The 20,887-nt window shown below is 51.1% G+C and overlaps 1 protein-coding gene across 1 annotated transcript; it reads right to left on the minus strand.

Moving 5' to 3' along the window:
- Nucleotides 1-1,487: 1,487 nt before the first annotated feature.
- Nucleotides 1,488-20,302, minus strand: PRSS33 (serine protease 33; the record flags this gene model as incomplete). Its single annotated transcript, XM_082856797.1, is given in 10 exon segments — nucleotides 1,488-1,646; nucleotides 1,847-2,016; nucleotides 2,209-2,227; nucleotides 2,231-2,299; nucleotides 2,303-2,477; nucleotides 2,698-2,761; nucleotides 2,850-2,948; nucleotides 18,312-18,595; nucleotides 19,897-20,081; nucleotides 20,252-20,302. Coding segments are annotated over 10 exon segments (1,275 nt in total).
- Between the last annotated feature and the right edge of the window lie 585 nt (nucleotides 20,303-20,887).

Consider the following 20,887-nt stretch of genomic DNA (forward strand, 5'->3'; position numbering starts at 1 on the left):
CCCTGTTCTGGGTACCCTGGTCCCCAGTGACCCCACCAGGGGCAGCCAGTAGACGGCCCTCAGCCTAGAGGAGACAGCAGCCCGGAGCTCCCTCACTGCCCAGTCCACAGCCCCACCCTCCCAGCCTGGCTTGGCCCAGCAGCGACCACGTGCTGCAGCCACTTTTTCCCCTGGGAGGAAAGAAGGGAGGGAGACGAAGCTCAGGCCTGCGTGGCGGCAGCTGCACTTGGTCCTGCCCAGCCAGACTGCCCCTTCAATGATAGCTTCCCCTGTCCCCCCTTTCCCGACTGCCCCGTCAGCTCCAAAGGGGGGCTTCAGAGTTTCCAGGTTTTGTTCCGGTTCTTGTTCTTTCTGCTGTTCTAGAAACTGAGCTCTGTCTATAGGGATGGATGATCCTTGGCCTGGGGATGAAGAGATGGCAGAGAGGGGATGGGACACCAGGTCCCAGCACATGAGGGTGGTCAGGGAGTTGAAAGGGCCTAGGCCGGTCTCCAGATGCCAGTGGGGGAAGGGGGCGGTCCTGGGCCTGGGGGCCTGGCCAAGGCTAGGACACAGCCTCAGACTCATCCAGGGCATGGATGGGGGCAGTGGCAGAAAAAACAAGGATATCAGAAGCTATGGCCAGGCCTATCTGGGGGCTCCTGTCTCCTCTTGGCAGAGGGCATGATGTCAGGTGCCCCAAACTCCTAAGACCTTAGAATTCATGGGAAGGCCAGGCCTGGTGGCTGGCCATCTGCCTCCTGGGGCACTTTCACTGCAGTGGGGCAAAATCTATTTGAGTTTTCTATTGCTGTGTAGCAGATGACTGCAAACATAGCAACTTAAACACTAATTTATTAAATCACTACTCTGTGGGTGGGCTAAACTGGGTTCTCTGCTTAGGATCTCACCGGGCTGAAATCAAGGGCTTGGCCTGTCAGGGTTCTCATCTGGAGGCTGGGAGTAGAGTTGGCTTCCAAGCTTGTTCTGGTTATTGGCCAAATTCGGTTCTTTGCAGTAGTAGTGCTGAGGCATCCCTTTCCCTGCTGGCTGTCAGCCAGGGGCTTTCATCAGCTCCTTGCCACGTGGCCCCTCCATCTTCAAAGCTAGCAATGGACAGTCATTTCCTTGGTGTTGAATTCCTCTCATATTTGAGTTTCTCTGACTTCTTCCAGAAAAGAAGGGCACACAGACCAGACCTAGCACTGACTCACTTGCCTGTCTGACTGGAGCTCAGGGGGTTAAATATGAGCAGGAAGGGAAGGGAGGGAGTGTGAGACCCTGGGACACTCGGGAGGCTCCTAGAGGAGGGTTGGCAGCTTGGGTCTGGTGAGCCCCAAGGAGGAGGCAGGGGATAGACAGATGAATGGGTGGGTGGATGGCCCCTTAACTTTATTAGGCCTCTAAGCCCTAAGTCAGAAGGGGCAGGGTGGGGGGATGTGTAGATCCCCACACAGACCAGGCAGCTGAGGGACTCCAGAGTCTGGCTTCAGGTCAGTGTCACTGCATCAGAGGCTGAGGCGAGCCTGAATCCAAGGGCTGTGAGTAGCCATATTGGTATAGACACCTGGACGGTTGGGCAGGGCACAGCCCTTGCCCCAGCTCACCACACCCACTAGGACCCAGCGCCCAGACCTCATACAGGTCAGGGGTCCTCCAGAGTCATGCTGCAGGAGAAAGAAGAGCTTAGGTCCCAGCCCTCCAGAGACTTTGGGTCCCAGGGCTGCAATCCCCCAGGTGGTGCCTCTGGGTTGGGGTCCAGGACACTGAGCCCTGGAGGTGGTACCTCCTAGGTCCTGGGTTCTAAGGAGGTAGGGTGCTGGCCATAGCAGCATGGACTCCAGAGTTTCCAGGCAGCTTCTCGCACCTGGCAGGCATCCTTCTGGCCCTCGACATAGCCGGTGCACAGGTTCCCTGGCAGCACTATGTGCTTGGCACGAGGAACGTTGGTGCCCATGTGGTAGAGGAGGTCACAGGTGTGAGTACCCAGCAGTGGCACCCGTACTCCCTGCAGAGGTCGCCACTCTGGGAGTGGCACTGGAGAAGAAGGGGGGACTTCTAAGAGCTGGGAGACAGTGAAATGGAAAAACTGTGAGGATGTTTGGGTCCCTGGAGGTCACGGTGGGTCCTGGATTGGGGCAGTGAGGGGCTGGGATTCCCGATCAGAGAGAGGTGGAGAGAGATCGCCTGTCTGGCCCCAATGCCCCAGTGCCCCGCCCTCTGCCTCACCTCCTGAGTGGAGGCTGCCCTAGCCAGTGACCCAGCATGGTGTGCCTGGTGGTGGGCAACGCCCAGGCTCAGGCAGGCAGATGGGCTGGACTCATGTGCTCAAGGGCACTAGGCAGCGAAGCTGCAGCAACGCCAGGTCTCCTCGGGTCCCGTCCTCTGAGTAGTCCGAGGGCAGCAGCACCCTCTGCACGGGCACCAAGAGAACGTGGGGCGAGGCAGGACACAGGTGCAGTGCCCCGAGGCGCACGGGGTACTCAGATGGCAGCGCCCTCCGGCATGACAGCGGTGGGTCTAGTTAAAGCAGCTCCTTCTCCACCCCCAGTAGGGCCCCCATCCCCGCCACCCTCTCACTCAGAGCCTGGGGACCATGCTTCCACCAAGTGGCACGCCCCCTTCCGTGGGTCTTGCTCCACCCGCCCCTGCCCCCTTCGACGTTGAGCCCTCAGAGTAGGAGAGTGCCCCTTGTCCAAGCCTGGGCTGCCCGCTCACCTCAGGAAGCAGTGTGCTGCCGTCAGCACCCACTGGGGGGCGACGAGCGAGCACACACACACACACACACACACACACACACACACACACACACACACACACGCGCGCGCGCACACACACACACACACACACACACACACACACACACACACACGCCCCGCGGTGCTGGATGCTCGCCTGCCTCGGCCACTCTCCGTCCTGGGTGTCCCGGTCCCCCACGATGAGACTTGACACGTGAGGCTGCCCGCAGGCTGTGGGAGGACAAGAGGAACTCAAGGGTGAGCAGAGGAGCGGGGAACTCGGAGGAGGATGAGGGCAGGGAGACACAGGGCTAAGGTTGAGGGGGGTGGGGGGGAGTGGAGGGGGGTTGGCACACTGGAGGAGGAAGCAGGGAAGGGACTGGATTATGGGTTTGGTGTCAGATAACAGGGTGAGGGGAGGGAGGTCAGAGATTAGGAATGAGGGTGCCCTCTGGTTGGAACCTGAAGAGAGAGGAGGAGGATCTAGCCCCCCCAGAGGCCCTTTTGTCTTCCTTTAGACCCTGGTTGGTCCCAGACCTAGCCCTGTGGCCCAGGCTCTATGCCCTATGCCCAGGCCCCAGAGACCACCCCTGCCCCCCACCCACTGTGAGATTTGGCCACCTTAGGTCTCGATACAAGCCCTGGACCCCAGCCCCTCCCCCATCTTGTATTTCCATTGCCTGACAGCTGCTCCTGCGTGCCCCCCACCCCTAGACCCCACAGCCCCTGGATTCTGTTCTCACTCTTGCAGCTGGTGTCCTCCTTGCTAACTGGGCTGGGGGACAACCTGGGGGCTTAAAGACCCAGGAGGGGGTGGGGGCCTGGCCAGGAGGTAATTAAGGAGGTCAGGGCGGGGCTGTGGCTTCATCAGCCCAGCCTTGAGCAAAGATGCTTTGAACAGTGCTTTTGAGGTGGCAGGAAAGGGACACCTGGATTTCTCAAAGGAAACCTGGCTTGGGCCAAGGTGCACAGAACTGGGGGCGGGAGCCTGTGCCCAGCCAGGCAATGTGGGGGGCGATGTGGGGTGGGGATGAACGGGGGTCGGGGTTGTTTTGGTCAGGCCACAAAGCTCCAGAGGATCCTTGGCCGCTCATCTCTGAACCTGATCCTGCCTCCTGGCTCCTTGCAGTGCTCAGTCACTGGGGCTTCTGAACAGCATTGTTCTGTCCAGAAATCCTGGCCGGGACAGCCTCATACAGAGCCCAGGCTTCAGGCCTTGCATAGACCCTCCCAGCCCCAGCTCTGCACAGTTTTTTTGTGGGGGGTGGGGAATGAATGTCTTATGAATATCTTGTTTAAACCTGGCAGCTCTCCTCGCTTAACCCTAGAGGCAGGAGCAGACTTGACCTTTGGAAACAGTCTCCTCTTCAATTTGGGGTGGCCAGGACAGCAAGGCTGCCGGTCTCGGGTGTGGCTGGGAGATGCTGGAGACAGGGCTCAGTCGGTGGGCTGGGCCTGGACTGTGCCCACTTCCCAGAAGGCTCTGGAACCTCCTTCTACCAAGTCATCCAGCAGCCCTCCACTTGGTTCTTCCTCCTGGGGGCCTTCCTGCCCAGCACACCTCCTCCTCTGCCACGTCACAGTGGGAGTTGATGTGTGATAGAGGAGGTTTGATTTGTTTGTCCTCCCTCCATGAGGCAGGGTCTGGGTCTCTGTCCCTGTCTTAGCTCAGGCTGCCAGAACAGAACACCACAGACTGGGGAGCTTAAACACAGCTTATTTCTCACCATTCTGGAGGCTGGAAGTCCAAGAACAAGGAACTGGCAAGATGGGTTTCCCTCTGAGGCCTCTTCTCTTGGCTTGTTGGTGGCTGGCATGTCACTGTGTGATCACACGGCCTCCTCTTTATGTCTGCTGGGCATGGGGGGGTGCTGGTGTCTGTTTTTAGCAGGACATTAATCCTATCGGATCAGAGCCCACCCTTAAGACTTCATTTAACCTTAATTACTTCCACAGACAGTCACATTGGGGGTTAAGGCTTCAACATATAAATTTTGGAGAGGATACAGACATTCAGTGCATACCAGTCCCCCATGGCCTGAACAGTGCCCAGCACAGAGTGGGCACTGAGTCTTTGGGAGTGAAAGGGGCCAGCAGGGCATCATGCCGGGAGTGAGGGTGAAGGATATGAACGAGGGGACCTAGAGGCCAACCGGCCCCAGCCCCAGCCCCTCCACTCGAAGTGAGGGAGGGCAGCCTCAGGCCTGACCTCTGCTGTCCACACTCTAGGAGCAGGCTCAAGCCCAGGCTCAAGGACTCCGGAGTCGGCTTGTGGAACGCCCTCCCTCCAGCCCTGAGACCTTGGGAGAGTTTCCTCTTCTGTAAAACCCGCCTCCCAGGTGGTTGTGAAGATTAACTGGGTTAGCCCACGCAGAGCTTGGAATAGTGCCTGGCTGATGTAAATGCTATAGAAGTGCCACAAGAATAAAAGAAGCACCTTCCCCAAGGCTCCTGACCTTTCGTTACCCTGGATTCAGCTGCCATTAGAGGGCTTGGCAGGAATGGAGCCAGGTGGGCAGTGTTCCCCTTGGTGCAGAGTTGGGGCAGCTGGAGAGGCAGGTGGGAGTAAGAGTGACCAGGGACCCTGGGAACCCACAGCTATCTCTGGAGATATGGGCCAAACCTTGAGAAGGGAGTTCACTGGAAGGTGGGATGGAAGGAGCTGCGTGTCTGCCGGTTGCAATTTAGGTGAGGCGGGAAGCCTGGAGGACAGACACCTGGGTGCAGGGATCAGGAAACAAATTCCCACTGAGAAACTGGCTTATGGTGGGAGGATCTGGTACTGATTGAATATTGGACAATCAAAGCTGAGAGGAGTAGGAAAGGAACCTCGCTCCAGGGGCTCACCCCAACCCAGCCCCTGTCTCAGATTGAGAAACTGAGGCACAGACCCCTGCTGGGCCCACATGCCCTTCAGTCCCACCCTTGAGTCACACTGCAGAAATGGCCCCTCAGCAAATGTCATCTACTTGCCCTTCTCACAACTATCCTTCTCAGGGCCATAGCTGAGTCAACCCCACGTTTTTCTGGTGCTGGACCTGTCCCCACTCCCAGGGGAGGGCAAATGACCCAAACGGGGGCCATCATCCCACCATGTCCTCCAGGTCACAGTGATTGATCAAGAGGTGACACATGACCCCAGACCAGCCAATCAGAATCCTTCCCTGGGATTTTTATCCTGGAGGAGGGAGAGAGGACCCCTTGGGGCCCAGGCAGGGGGCAGCCATAGCTGCAGCCACTGGCAAGGACTCTCAGCTGGCCTGAGAGCCTGCAAACTTCCAGGCTGAGAAAGAGTGTCCTGTGAAGCTGGAGCTCCTCATTCCAGTCATCCTTGCCCTTGGTGGGCTGTTCTTTATCCTTCTAAAGCAACTCTCCTTCACTCATGCTGGTACTAGGGGATTCTTTTGCTTACAAACAAAGTCTTTAAATGCCAAGGATGAAAACAAAATAACAGTTCAACAAAGGTGCAGGGGATGTGCCCCCTGAGCTGGCTGCCCTGCCAGTGTGTTTCAGTATGGCGGTGCCCAGCCCACCATCTGCAGCACAGGACTCATCTCTGACGAGGGCCCAGCCCTACCCTTGGCCAGATCCCAGAGGCACCCTGTAGACCTGGCAGCAGGAGGAGGTGGGACGGGGTGGCCTTTCCAGGATCCAGGTGGTATGCTCACTGATGTCCCAGCAGAAGCTGGGCCCTTTGGGACGGCCACAGCCAGACCCCACACCATGCTGACCCAACAACCAGGGGTCATCTAAAGCAGCCTGAAGGGGGACAAAGGTGTGGGGTGAGCCAGGCCAGGGGGAGGGGCATGCCGTGGCACCTGGCTGGAGTCCTCTTGAACCTCTGGGTAGGTGACCCTGAACAGGACCCTATGGGTGGACGTGGGACGTGCACCTGGGCGGGCTTGAAAGTATTTCTGTGGATGAGTCTGTCACATGGGCACTGGGCCACCAGAGGCTACTCTGCCTGCGCTGGAGGAGGGGCAATGTCCAAGCAGGCCTGCAGGGCAGTGTCGCAGTGTGGCCGGTCTGGGGCCAAGCGCTTAATGGGCATTAAATCATACTGTCTTCCAGTAACACATGGGACACCAGGGCAGTGAGTGTTCTGCTTGGGTCAACTCAGAGGGCCTTTGTGGGAGGTGAGTGGGGGCACCCTCAGGTTTTGGCTGTTGGGGAGGGCAGATGGGGGGAGTGGAAATCTCAATGCAGGTGAGTCTTACAGGAGACCTGGGAGACCCCACCTGCTCGGTACCTGCTGGTCCCTCTGAGTCAGGCCATGCAGTGAGAGGTGGACACAGGCCCTTGTGAGCTGAGTGACTTGAATAGTTCTGTCACCTTGCTGGGCCTCAGTTTCCTCACTGTGATGAGGGGGAAGAGAAGCTCCAGCCTTGCAGGGCTGCCGCGGGGCATGAAGCCTGAGCGTGGTGTCCTACAGCCTGTGTGGCTGTCCTGGTGGGCAGAGGCAAGGAGGGCACCCTCCCAAGACTCCTCCACCTGCTTCTTCACAGAGACAAGCTGTCAATCGACCAGAACTTCTCATACCTTCTGCTCTCATAGCACCTCTGGATCTCATGAAAACGCAGATCTGCCCGAGCAGTTCCAAGCAGCCCAAGTCGGCCCCGCTGGCCTGGTCCCTTGGCCATGCTGAGGCTGGGGGGAGACACGCTTGATGCTGCCCCTCCACCCAGGCCACCTATGGAGCTTGGAGCTCCCACGCCCCCAGGACAAGCCTCAACCACAGAGAGTCAGGAGAGGAAGGGCCATGCCAGGTCCTTGTCCCCCACAGGCAATGCTGAGGTGTGTCCCCGTGATTTCTCAGGGGATCCCGGCCAGACAGCGCCTCAGCTGCCCACAAGGGTAACCTCCTCATCTGGGCAAACGTCATTGGCTCTCAGCCCTCCTGCCTCAGTTTCCCCACTCTTCACTGGGGCTTCTTGGTATCACCTCCCAAATAAATTATCTGCACCCTCGTCCTGGTCCCAGGTCAGCCTTTGGGGGACCGTGGTGAGACCAGGAGTGTCTGGCATCTGTGTGGTGGGGAACACGGCATGAGTGCTAGGGGTGTTTGGGGGCATTTCCTCCCCTGCACTCCACTCCAGCCTTCCTAGCCCCCAGGGACCCTGTTGCTACTTATGTCCTCCTGTAAATTATCTTTCTTTTTTTTTAATATTTATTTGGCTGCGCCGGGTCTTAGTTGCAGCACACGGGATCTTTGTTGCAGGATATCTTTAGCTGCGGCATGAGCGTTCTAGTTCCCTGACCAGGGATTGAACCTGGGCCCCTATATTGGGAGCACAGAGTCTTAACCACCAGACCACTAGGGAAATCCCTGTAAATTATCTTTCTGATTGAACTAACCTGAGAGGGTTCTGTTGTTTGCAACCAAAACCCGTATAGCACAGATGGGTGACGATGGTTTAGGAGTTAAGGAGTGGTCTTCGAGTGGATGGGACATGGGTAACTGTGAGGGTATCCAGGAATCCACCCAGGGCCATAGAACGTGGTGCAAGGCATCAATGTGAACATGCACACGTTTATTAGCAAAGGGGACAGAAGGGGACTGGGCCTGGTCCAGCAGGCAGTCCTGCCACTGGCGTGCCCCCAGCCCTTGGTGAATATGTCTGGAGCTGCAGTAACTACTGCACCCTCATGGGCTTAGGTGTGCACAGGCCAGCTACAGGAGTCAGGGAGCCCAGAGCAGAGCGAGGGGCAGCAGCAACTGAGAGGGGTCTGGCCTGTGTGTGCTGTGGCCCACCAGCATCTGGATCCAGTTGAAGTAACTACTGACATTGGTATAGATGCCGGCCTGGTTGCGCCTACCACAGCCCACTCCCCAGCTCACGATTCCAATCTGAATCCACGGCCCATTCTTTTCACAGACCAAGGGTCTGCCTGGGTCACCCTGGAAAGCAGTGTGGGTGAGCAAGACCTGGGATGGGGCAGGAGGGGCCAGTGGAGAGGCTGGTAGAGCAGGAGGGGCTGTGGAGCTGGGCAGACTGGCTGCAAATCCCACTCCTCCCCCTGGAAGCAAAAAAACTTCAGTTTCTGCATCTGCAAAGGGGGGCAATAGTCTATCCACTATCCAATTTCACATGGGATCAAAGGAGGTACAATTAATGTAAAACAGGAAGCTTGTTTTATAGGCTGGATAAATGAGGTCTACAATGATTTTCTCATGAATGAACTCTAAGGGTGGATTGGTAGGGGGTCAAGGTGGTTGCTCTCAGGCCCAAGATTGGGAGGGGTGGTACCCAGTTTCAGTATGGCCCTCACTGGGGCAGGGGTACTCACTTTGCAGGCGTCAGTGTTGCCATCCTCAGAGCCAGGACAAATCATATTATTACTGCTGTGACTGCTGTAATCAGGCTGATGGAACAGGTAGAAACACCTGGATTTGTTTATGATGAAGACTTGCACTTCCTGAAGATCGTAGGGAGGTGGCAGATCTGCCAGGGGTTGAGGGTGGGAGAGAGAAAGACAACAACCTTAGCCTCTCCTCTGCCATCTGGGGAAAGGGGGTATGAAGGGGAGTGGACTTCCTGGAGTATCCACAGTACCTGGGACATTGCTCTTGACTCCTCTGCTCTAGTCCAGCACCCAGTATGTGGTGGGTGATGAACAATATCACAGAAGGACCCAATGGATGGACAGGCTGTCACAGCACCTCCCTGAGGCTTGGTTTCCCTCTCTGTAGCCTGCAGATGACAGGCCCTGCCTGAGCCAGTGGGGAGAGACCATGGCTGAAGCATACACAGGGGGAGGGGCTGATGCAGCTGAGCCTGTTTATAATTAGTATAGCTGCAGGATCCAGGCTGAAGTTTTCCCAAATTTGATGAAAGATATGAAACTACACATTCAGGAAGGTGAACAAATTCCAAGTAGGATAAACACAAGGAGATCCACACTGAGATACATTTTCATCAAAATATCAAAACGCAAAGACAAAAGGAGAATCTTGTAAACAGCGAGAGAGAAGCTACACATCAAGTATAGGGGATCTTCAACAAGATTGACAGCCACATTCTTTTCAGACACCCTGGAGGCCAAAAGGCAGTGCAATGACATATGTAAAGTGCTAAGAGACTAAAACAGTCAACCAAGAATTCTAGATCAGACAAAGCTATCCTTCAAAAAAAATGAAGGCAAGATTAAGATATTCCCAGATAAGCAAATGCTGAGAATGTTCATCATTAGTAGGCCTGCCCTACAAGAAATGGAAAAGGGAGCCCTTCAGGATGAAATGAAAGGGCAGTAGCCAGTAACTTATACCCATAGGAAGAAATAGAGAACACTGGTAAACATAACTACACAGGTAAACATACAAGCCAGTATTATTATAGTTTTGGTTCATACTTTTTTTGCTATACAATTTAAAAGACAAATGCAATTTAAAAGACAATAATTGTAAATATCTGTTACACAGAGATTGCTTACACAATATATAAAGATATGGTTACACAATATATAAAGATGTAAACTGTGACAATAACAACTTGAGAAGAATAGAGTTGTATAGGAACAGAACTTTTGTATGCTATTGAACCTAAGTTGATATTAATTCAAAATAGACTGGTATAAGTTTAAGTTATTAACTGTAATCTCCAGGGAAACTGCTGAGAAAATAACTAAAAAATATACAGAACAGGAAATAAGAAGGAAATCAATACAGTACACTAATAAAAATCAATTAAACACAAAAAGGAGGAAATAAGGAACAAAAAGATATGACTTAGGTATAGATATAGATATGATATAGATATAAGATATCTATATCTTCTACATCCGACAAAATATAGAAAACAAATTGAATAATGGTAGAAGTAAATCCTTCCCTATCAGTAATTAATTTTAATGTAACTATTAAACACTCCAATTAAAAGGAAGAGATTGGCAGAATGGATTAAAAACAGAGATCCGGGGCTTCCCTGGTGGCGCAGTGGTTGAGAATCTGCCTGCTAATGCAGCGGACACGGGTTCGAGCCCTGGTCTGGGAAGATCCCACATGCCACGGAGCAACTGGGCCCGTGAGCCACAACTACTGAGCCTGCGCGTCTGGAGCCTGTGCTCCGCAACAAGAGAGGCCGCGAGGGTGAGAGGCCCGTGCACCGCGATGAAGAGTGGCCCCCGCTTGCCACAACTAGAGAAAGCCCTCGCACAGAAACGAAGACCCAACACAGCGATAAATAAATAAATCAAACTGTCAACAAGTAAAAATAAATAAACACAATTATAAAAAAAAAAAACAGAGATCCAACTATATCCTGTCTACAAGAAAATAATTTTATTATATTTTAATTTTTGTATTTTTTAAAATTTATTTATTTATTATTTTTGGCTGCGTTGGGTCTTCGTTGTTGCATGCGAGCTTTCTCTAGTTGTGGCAAGCGGGGGCCACTCTGTTGTGGTGCACAGTCTTCTCATTGCGTGGTTTCTCTTGCTGCAGAGCACAGGCTCTAGGTGCACAGTCTTCAGTAGTTGTGGCACATGGGCTCAGCAGTTGTGGCTCGTGGGCTCTAGAGTGCAGGCTCAGTAGTCGTGGCGCATGGGCTTAGTTGCTCCGTGGCATGTGGGATCTTCCCAGACCAGGGCTCAAACCTGTGTCCCGTGCATTGGCAGGCAGATTCTTAACCACTGCACCACCAGGGAAGCCTGACAATAATTTTAGATCCAAAGGTAAATATAGGTTTAAAGTGAAAGGTTGGAAAAAGACATTCCATGCAAATAGTAACCAAAAAGAGCTGAGGTTGCTATACTAATGTCAGACAAAATGGATTTTCAGTCAAAACGTGTTACACGAGTCAAAGAAGGGGGACTTCCCTGGTGGTCCAGCAGGTAAAACTCTGTGCTCCCAATGCAGGGTGCCTGGGTTTGATCCCTGGTCAGGGAACTAGATCCCACATGCATGCTGCAACTTAAGAGTCTGCATGTCGCAACTTAGAAGTCTGCATGCCACAACTAAGAAATCCCACATGCCGCAACTAAGTATCCCGCATGACGCAATGAAGATCCTGCATGCTGCAACTAAGACCCAGTGCAGCCAAAATAAATTAAAAAAAAAATAAATAAATATTTTTGAAAAGAGTCAAAGAAGGACATTATATGTTGACAAAAGTGGTAAGTCCTCAAGGTATAATAATTATAAATATCTACACATCTAACAACTGAGTCCCAAAATACATGAAGCAAAATTGATGTAACTGGTGGGAGAAATAGACAGTTCTATGAGAACAGTTGGAGACTTCAATGCCCCACTTTTATTAATGGATAGAACAACCAGAGAGAAGATCAGTAAGATAACAGAGGACTTGAATAGCATTATAAAGCAGCTAGACCTAAAAGACATATACAGAACAATCCACCCAAACAAGAGCAGAATACACATTCCTTTCAAGTGGATGCAAAACATTCTCCAAGATAGATGACATGTCAGGCCACAAAATAAGTTGCAATAAATTAGAAAAGATTGACATCATAGAAAACAGTGGATTGAGGCTAGAAATCAATAACAGAAGGAAAACTGAAAAATTCACAAATATGTGGAAATTAAACAACATACTTCTAACCAATGGGTCAAAGAAGAAATCACAAGGAAAATTAGAAAGTATTTTGAGATGAATGGAAATAAAAACACAACATACCAAAACTTATTGGTTGCAGCAAAAGCAATTCTCACAAGGAAATTTATAGCTGGAAATGCCTATGTTAATAAAGGAGAAAAATCTCAAATCAACAATCTAACTTAAGGAACTAGAAAAAAAAAGAGCAAATTAAACCCAAAGGTAGAAGAAGGAAGGAAATAATAGAGAGGAATGGAAAAAAATCAAACTAGGGAACAGAAAAACAATAGCGAAAATCAACAAAACCAAAAGTTGGTTCTTTGAAAGATCAACAAAATTGACAATGAAAGTGGGGACATTATTACTGACCTTAAAGAAAAATTAAGGACTATAAGTGAATATTATGAACAACTGTATTCCGACAAATTAGATAACCTAGAGGAAATGGACAAATTCCTAGGAACACACAAAATACTAAAACAGACTCAAGAAGAAATAGAAAATCTGAACAGACACATAACAAGTAAAAAGATTTAGTCACTAGTCAGAAACCTCCCAATGAAGAAAAGCCTTGGGCCAGATGGCTTAAATGGTGACTTCTATCAAACATAGGAAGAAATTAACATCAATCATTCTTCCAAAAAACAGAAGAGGAAGGAACACTTCCTAACTCATTCCATGAGACTGGCATTACTGTGACACCAAAGCCCAAGCAAGTTATCACACACAAAAAGAAACCATAGGGCTTCCCTGGTGGCGCAGTGGTTGAGAGTCTGCCTGCCGATGGGTTCGTGCCCCGTCCGGGAAGATCCCACAAGCCGTGGAGCGGCTGGGCCCGTGAGCCATGGCCGCTGGGCCTGTGCGTCCGGAGCCTGTGCTCCGCAGTGGGAGAGGCCACAACAGTGAGAGGCCCGCGTACCGCAAAAAAAAATAAAAAAAAAAAAAAAGAAAGAAACTACAGACCAACATATATGCAAAAATGCTCAACAAAATACCAGCAAACTGAATCCAGCAGCATATTAAAAGAATTCTACACCACGACCGAGTGAAATTTATCCAGAGTGCAAGGTGGGTTCAACATACAAAAATCAATCAATATAACATACTACAGACTATAGTAATAGAATGAAGGAAAAAAAAAACCCACATGGTTATCCTAATTGATGCAGGAAAATCCAACACTTTCATTATAAAAACACTCAATAAACTAAGGATAGAGAGAACTTCCTTAACATGATAGAGATCATATGTGAAAAACCCACAGCTACAGAATTGTGAAAGACTGAAAGCTTTCCCCCTAAGAACAGGAAAAAGATAATGATGCCAGTTTTTGCCACTTCTATCTAACATTTTACTGGAAGTTCTAGTCAGAGCAATTAGGCAAGAAAAGGAAATAAAACACATCCAAGTTGGAAAGGAAGAAGTAAAACTATGTCTATTCACAGGAGACATGATCTTATATATAGAAAATAATGAAGAGTACACAAAGAAGGACTAGAATTAATAAATGAATTCAGCAAATTTGCAGGATCTAAAATCAAGACACAAAAGTCAATTATATTTCTATACACTACCAATGAACAATTTCAAAAGGATATTAGAAAAGAAATATCATTTTACAATAGCATCAAAAAGAATGAAATAGTTAAATTTAATTGAGGACCTGTACACAAAAAACTACAAAACATTGCTGAAAGAAATTAAAGAAGACATAAATAAATGGAAACATATCTTCTGTTTATGGACTGGAGACTTAATATTATCTAGATGATAATACTCCCCCAAAGCAATCCACAGATTCAATGCAATCCCTATCCAAATTCCAATGGCCTTTTTAGTGGAAATTGACAAGCTCATCCTAACATTTAGAGGGACTATCAAGAGACCCCAAATAACAAAACCAATATTTGAAAAAGTAAACAAAGTTGGAGAATACACACTTCCCAATTTCAAAACATACTTGGGAAGCTATAGGAATCAAACAATGGGGTCCTGGCAAATGGATAAACATACAGACAAACGGAACAGAATTGAGAGTCTAGAAAATAAACCCATTCTTCTTTGGTCAACTAATTTTTGACAAGGTGCCAAGATAATTCAGTGGAGTAGAGAATAGTCTCTTTAACAAATGGTGCTGGGACAACTAGATATCCAAATGCAAAAAATGAAGTTGGACCCACTACTTCGCACCATAAACAAAGATCAACTCAAAATGAATCAAAGAGGACTTCCCTGGTGGCGCAGTGGTAGAGAGTCTGCCTGCTGATGCAGGGGACACAGGTTCGTGCCCCGGTCCGGGAAGATCCCACATGCCGTGGAGCGGCTGGGCCCGTGAGCCATGGCCGCTGAGCCTGCGCGTCCGGAGCCTGTGCTCCACAACGGGAGAGGCCCCAACAGTGAGAGGCCCACATACCGCAAAAAAAAAAAAAAAAAAAAAAAAAAGAATCAAAGATATACATATAACAGCTAAAACTATAAAACTCTTCAAGAAAACATGAGGGTAAATCTTCATGACCTCGAATTTGGCAATTATTTCTTAGACATGATACCAAAAGCAAAAGCGCCAGAGAAAAAATAATCTGAACTTCATCAAAATTAAAATATTCTGTGCATCAATAGATACTATCATGAAAGTGAAAAGAGATGTGGTCCACGAGTCTTGGCTCAGTCCTGCATCTGAAGTGCTCTTCCCCCATCAACACCAGGGACTGACAACATGGAACAACCCGGAAGGAAGGAGCTATGATGCCTCTTTCGAAGAAACTGAAGAGTTAAGTAAGAGGATTCAAAACACAACTTTCTGACACTAAAGCCTACCTGTTCTGCAGAACTTCAGCTAGGTCTTCATTTCAACTTTCAAACCTTTAGCTCTTCGTCCTTTTCCTGGAGATTATTGCCTCTTTCCTGGCATCACTTGGCTAAGCATCATGAACCCCATTAGGCCAGCTGGTCTTACCCTTAGCTACATATTAGAATCACCTGGGACGCTTAAAAATATCCCAATGTCTGTGCCACATCCCAGACCAATTAAATCCATGGAGTGAGACCCAGGAGCCAGTTTAAAAAAAAAAAGAAGAAAAAAGGAAAAAAAAACCCCACAGAATAGGAAAAGATATTTGCAAATCATATATCTAAAAAGGGTCTAGTATCCAGAATATATAAAAACGATTACAACATCACAACAAAGACAACTCAGTTTAAAAATGGGTTGGGGGGGCTTCCCTGGTAGCGCAGTTGTTGAAAGTCCGCCTGCCAATGCAGGGGACGCGGGTTCCTGCCCCAGTCTCGGAAAATCCCACATGCCGCGGAGCGGCTAGGCCCGTGAGCCATGGCCGCTGAGCCTGCGCGTCCGGAGCCTGTGCTCCGCAACAGGAGAGGCCGCAGCAGTGAGAGGCCCGCATACCGCAAGAAAAAAAAAAAAAAAAAAAGGGTTGGGGGGCTTCCCTGGTGGCATAGTGGTTGAGAGTCCGCCTGCCGATGCAGGGGACACGGGTTCGTGCCCCGGTCCAGGAAGATCCCACATGCTGCAGAGCGGCTAGGCCCGTGAGCCATGGCCGCTGAGCCTGCGCGTCCGGAGCCTGTGCTCAGCAATGGGAGGGGCCACAACAGTGAGAGGCCCGCGTACCGGGGAAAAAAAAAAAAAAGGGTTGGGGGGGGGGGTTGGTCTTCCCTGGTAGCGCAGTGGTTAAGAATCTGCCTGTCAGTGCAGGAGACATGGGTTTGAGCCCTGATCCAGGAAGATCCCACATGCCGCAGAGCAACTAAGCCCGTGTGCCACAACTACTGAGCCTGCACTCCAGAGCCTGCGAGCCACAACTACTGAGCCCGTGTGCCACAACTACTGAAGCCCGTGCACCTAGAGCCCGTGCTTCCAACAAGAGAAGCCACCACAGTGAGAAGCCTGCGCACACGAAGAGTAGCCCCAGCTCGCCGCAACCAGAGAAAAGCCCGCGTGCCGTAACGAAGACCCAACGCAGCCAAAAATAAAATAAATAAATTTATTTAAAAACAAACAAACAGGGCTTCCCTGGTGGCGCAGTGGTTGGGAGTCCGCCTGCCGATGCAGGGGACACGGGTTCGTGCCCTGGTCCAGGAAGATCCCACATGCCGTGAAGCGGCTGGGCCCTTGAGCCATGGCTGCTGAGCCTGCGCGTCCGGAGCCTGTGCTCTGCAACGGGAGAGGCCACAACAGTGAGAGGCCTGCGTACCGCAAAAAAAAGAAAATAATAAATAAATAAATTTTAAAAATTGGGTTGGGAATTCCCTGGAGGTCCAGTGGTTAGGACTCTCTGCTCTCACTGCTGAGGGCCCAGTTTCAATCCCAGGCTGGGGAACTATGATTCCACAAGCCACGTGGTGTGACCAAAAAAAAAAAAAAGGGTAAGGGACTTAAATAGCCATTACTCCAAGGAAGATATACAAATGGCCAACCAGCACATGAAAAGTTGCTCAACATCACTAGTCATTAGAGAAATGCAAATCAAAACCACAGTGAAATACCACTTCACACCCACTAGGATGGCCAAAACAAAACAAAACAAACAAACAAACAAAAACCTGGAAAATAACAAGTTTTTTATTGAGGAGAATGGAGAGAAATTATAACCCTCACTGTTGATAGGAATGTAAAATGGAGCAGCTGCTATGGAACACTGTTTGTCAGCTCCTCAAGAAGTTAAACATAGAATGACCATGTGATCCAGGATTGCACTCCTAAATACATTCACAAAATAATTGAAAAGAGGTATTCAAGCACAAATTTGTATACTAATACAAATACCCAAAAGATGGAAACAACACAAATGGCATCAATGGAGGGATGGATAAACAAATTGTGCATCCATACAATGGAATATTATTCAGCCATAAAAGAGAATGAAGTTTTCATACATACTATAATATGGATGAATCTTGAGAACATTATGCTAAGTGAAAGAAGCCAAACATAAAAGGTGACACAGTGTATGATTCCATTTATATGAAATGTCCAGAACAGGTAAATCCATAGAGACAAAAAGTTGGTTAGTGGCTGCTAAGGGCTGGAGGGAGGGGGTAATGGGGAGTGACTGTTTAATGGTTATGGGATTTCCTCTGGGCGTGATGAAAATGTTTTGGATCTTGATAGAGTTGATGGTTATGCACTGTGAATGTTCTAAATGCCATTGAATTATATACTTTAAAATGGTTAATGTTATATGAGTTAAACCTTAACAAGAAGGAGTGAAGTACTGACACACACTAAAACATGAATGAACATTGAAAATATTATGCTTAGTGAGAGAAGCTAGCACATAGTGTATAACTGTATTCATATGAAGCGTCCAGAGTAGGTAAATCCATTAGACACAGAAAGCAGATTAGTGGCTGCCAGGGGCTATGGCCCTAGAACAACGGGGAATTAGGAGTAATGGCTAATAAGCATGGGATTTCATTTTGAGATGATGAAAATGTTCTGTAATTAGACAGTGGTGATGGAACCACTCTGTGAATATACTAAAAAAAAAACACGTCTGAATTGTATGCCTTTTTGTTTTTGGCTGCACCGCACGGGTTGTGGGATCTTAGTTCCCAAACCAGAGATCGAACCCACACCCGCTGCAGTGGAAAGAGTCTTAACCACTGGACTACCAGGGAAGTCCCTGAATTGTATACTCTAAAAGGATGAATTTTATGGTTTTTGAAGTATACTTCAAAAAACCCCCCAAAACAAACAATGCCTGATGCCTTTCTGACAAGTCTACCCCAAAACCTCGCACACCCCCACAGGCTGGGGGTGTGGCCTGGGCCGGTGCAGGGGGGCCTCCCTCTCTGGTTTCTGGCTCACAGACTCGGAAGGGAGGGGTAGCTGAGTGTGGGTACAGAAAGCCCTGCTCTACAGGGGGGCGGGGTGTGGAAAGGAGGTGAGGAGGGATTGCTCAGCGGGCCAAAGCCAAAGCACAGTGGCACACAGACCAAGGTGGGGGCCACTGCAGCTGGTGTGGCTGGCACAGGACGTGGTGAATAACACTCCCCTTCCCAACCCGTCTGTCCCCAACCTCACTCTTTTTCTCATGGATGTCCCCCCAGCCATTCACCCAGCAGTCATCACGGTTCTTGAATTCAGAGGAGGAGGACAGGACACAGACGGGCTGGATGTGCTTATTGAAGGTGACGGAGGAGGACAGCTTCAGCAGGGAGCTGTCGTCCTGCAAATAATTCCTGGATTTGGGGTATATAATAATACTCTTCACCCTGTAACGATGGAGGTAGGCCCGCAGGCTCCAAATGGGTGGTGTGACAGACAGCTCGCCAAACTGGACCGACCATTCATAGGGATCTCTGTTGCTGGCAGGGGAGGAGAGAGCTGGCAGGGGTCCTCAGAGGGAGGGTGGGCCACCTGAGCACACCTGGGGCTGCTCCCTGAGCTGAGACCCCCGAGCTGCTGCGGGGCTCACCCCAGGCACCATTAGCAGGTCTTCCTTCGACCAAAGAGGCCAGGGTAGAAACGGGGAGAGCCCAGACAGCCCCAAACAAAGTCCCACACCTGGGAACTTGGGGGTGTTGGCAGGAGGGTGCCTCCCCTAACAGCTCATCTGGCCAGTCACTCAACCACCTGTCACCTCCAAGAACCCTTCTCAAAAGGCAACGAGCAGGTGCGTGGGCGCCACAGCAGGCTGGGCTCAAAACAGCTACCGGGGCCACTGTCACCACAGGCCAGGCTGTGTGTCCAGCACTTACTTCAGCTCATTCCTCCCCGCGGCGGGCGGGGGGGGATGGGGTCACCTCTGCTGGGAGGTGGGGTGAGGAAGGTGGAGGTTGGTGGTGCCATTTGGGGACAAGTGACGTGAGAAAGAAAAGAACAAGACAAATGTGCGTGGGAAAGTTCTGGGAGAACGTTCTGGTAGAAACCGCACAGGGTTTCCTCCCGGAGCGCCCTGGGGGACTCGCGTGGGTGCGTAATGGGCTGCAGCCGGGACTGCGCCTCAGGAGCACACGAGGGCCGTGTCCACGTGGGGCATGCGCGCAGGTCCTGGTGCAGACCCAGGGCCCAGGGTCAGCGGGCCGCCCGCCCCCAGACTCATTTTTGGAAGCAGTGCGCGGCCGAGAGCACCCAGCGGCGGTTGAGCAGGCTTGCTCCGCAGTAGTGGGAGCCCCATAGGCGCAGGCTGCCCTGCGCCCAAGCTCTGCATCCTTTCCATACACTATGAGTGTCGGGACAGTCCGTTGGCCACATGGCCCTGGGATGGACAAATGGACACCAGGCCGAGCTGCGGGAGGCAGGCCCACCCCGTCCACCCTCACCCACCGAGTGGGAGAAGAAAAGGGGCGCCCCGGGGAACCGCGCGTCCAGGGGTCTTGCCGCCCAGGAAGAAGGGGACGCTGGGGACCTGCCCCACGTGGTCCACAGGCGCACGCCCCTCCCCCACACCCAGGGGGGGCCCCATCAGTTACATGCGAGTATAGAAGAGTTCTAGAAACCTGGGGCGGGAAGAGGAAAAGATGAGTCGCCATTCGCCCTCCGGCTCAGGTGCCCTGCGCAGGTAAGCGCGCCCTCTGGACGCCTTACCTGGAAGCAACAGGTCCCTATCCCGCAACGCTGCGGGTAGGAGAGAAAGTGAGCTCCCTTTGGTCTCCACGCGCCCCACCCTTCCCCCATCACCCCTAGATGCGCCGGCAGCCCCCGCCTCAGCTCATCCTGCCTCGCGATTTCGACCCGCACCAACAGTTGCGCCAGCAGCAGCGTCCTGACCTGCGCGCCCACGGCTTCTTCTTCCTGCCGCCTGGCGCCCCCTCTGCTTCCGCCAGCTCCAAGGCGCGGCTGGGGCGCCCCCTCGGGGAGAGGGAGCCACGGGAACCCTGGCCGCCCCCTTCCCTCAGCTTGACCTCTCTGGTCCAAGGGATATTTGGGAACCTGGGACGTCACAGTGCCCCGGCTTTGAGCTTCTACTGGAGCTCGGTCCCCCAACTAAGTACCTTGTTATGGCCCAGGAGCCAGGTTACCCAGACGATCCCTTTCTTGTCTGCGACCCTGGGGACCTGGCTGCCCCCCATGCTGCCCTCTTTTCTACCCATTCCTTCCGCTAGGAAGGAACAAGGACCTGCCCCATAGCCAGGACTCCCGTGAAAGCACATTAGCAAGTCTTCACTGAGACCCCCATTGGGGGTCTCGCACTGTGTCATCTACTGTTAAACGTGATGATCCATTACAGGACCCACAGAATACATGTTGGCCTGATTTGACCATCTAGAGGGCTCTTAGCCTCCATGTCTGCCTGCTGCCCAGCAACAAGCCTCACCTAACTCTATGGAGTCTACAGGTAGCTTCCCTTCCTTGCAGACAATATTGCAGGGCACCAAAGTCACCAAACTGACTCTCTCATAGATGTGAGCAGACCACTGAGTTGGGGTCCACAGGACCACCCTCTGAGTCAATGATTTTTTAGGAGGATTCACAGAACTCAGAAAAGCTGTTGTACTCCTAGTTATGGTTCCTTACAGTTAATGGATACAGATAACATCAGCAAATGTCAAAGGTGCAGAGGAGAGTCTGGAAGAGACCAGGTGCAGGCTTCCAGTTGTCCTCTTCCAGGGGAGTCAGGTGGGCAGTGCTTAATTTTCCCAGCAATGACATGTGAC

This window comes from Leucopleurus acutus, assembly GCF_964270905.1.
Source record: "Leucopleurus acutus genome assembly, chromosome: 16".
Lineage (NCBI taxonomy): Eukaryota > Metazoa > Chordata > Mammalia > Artiodactyla > Delphinidae > Leucopleurus > Leucopleurus acutus.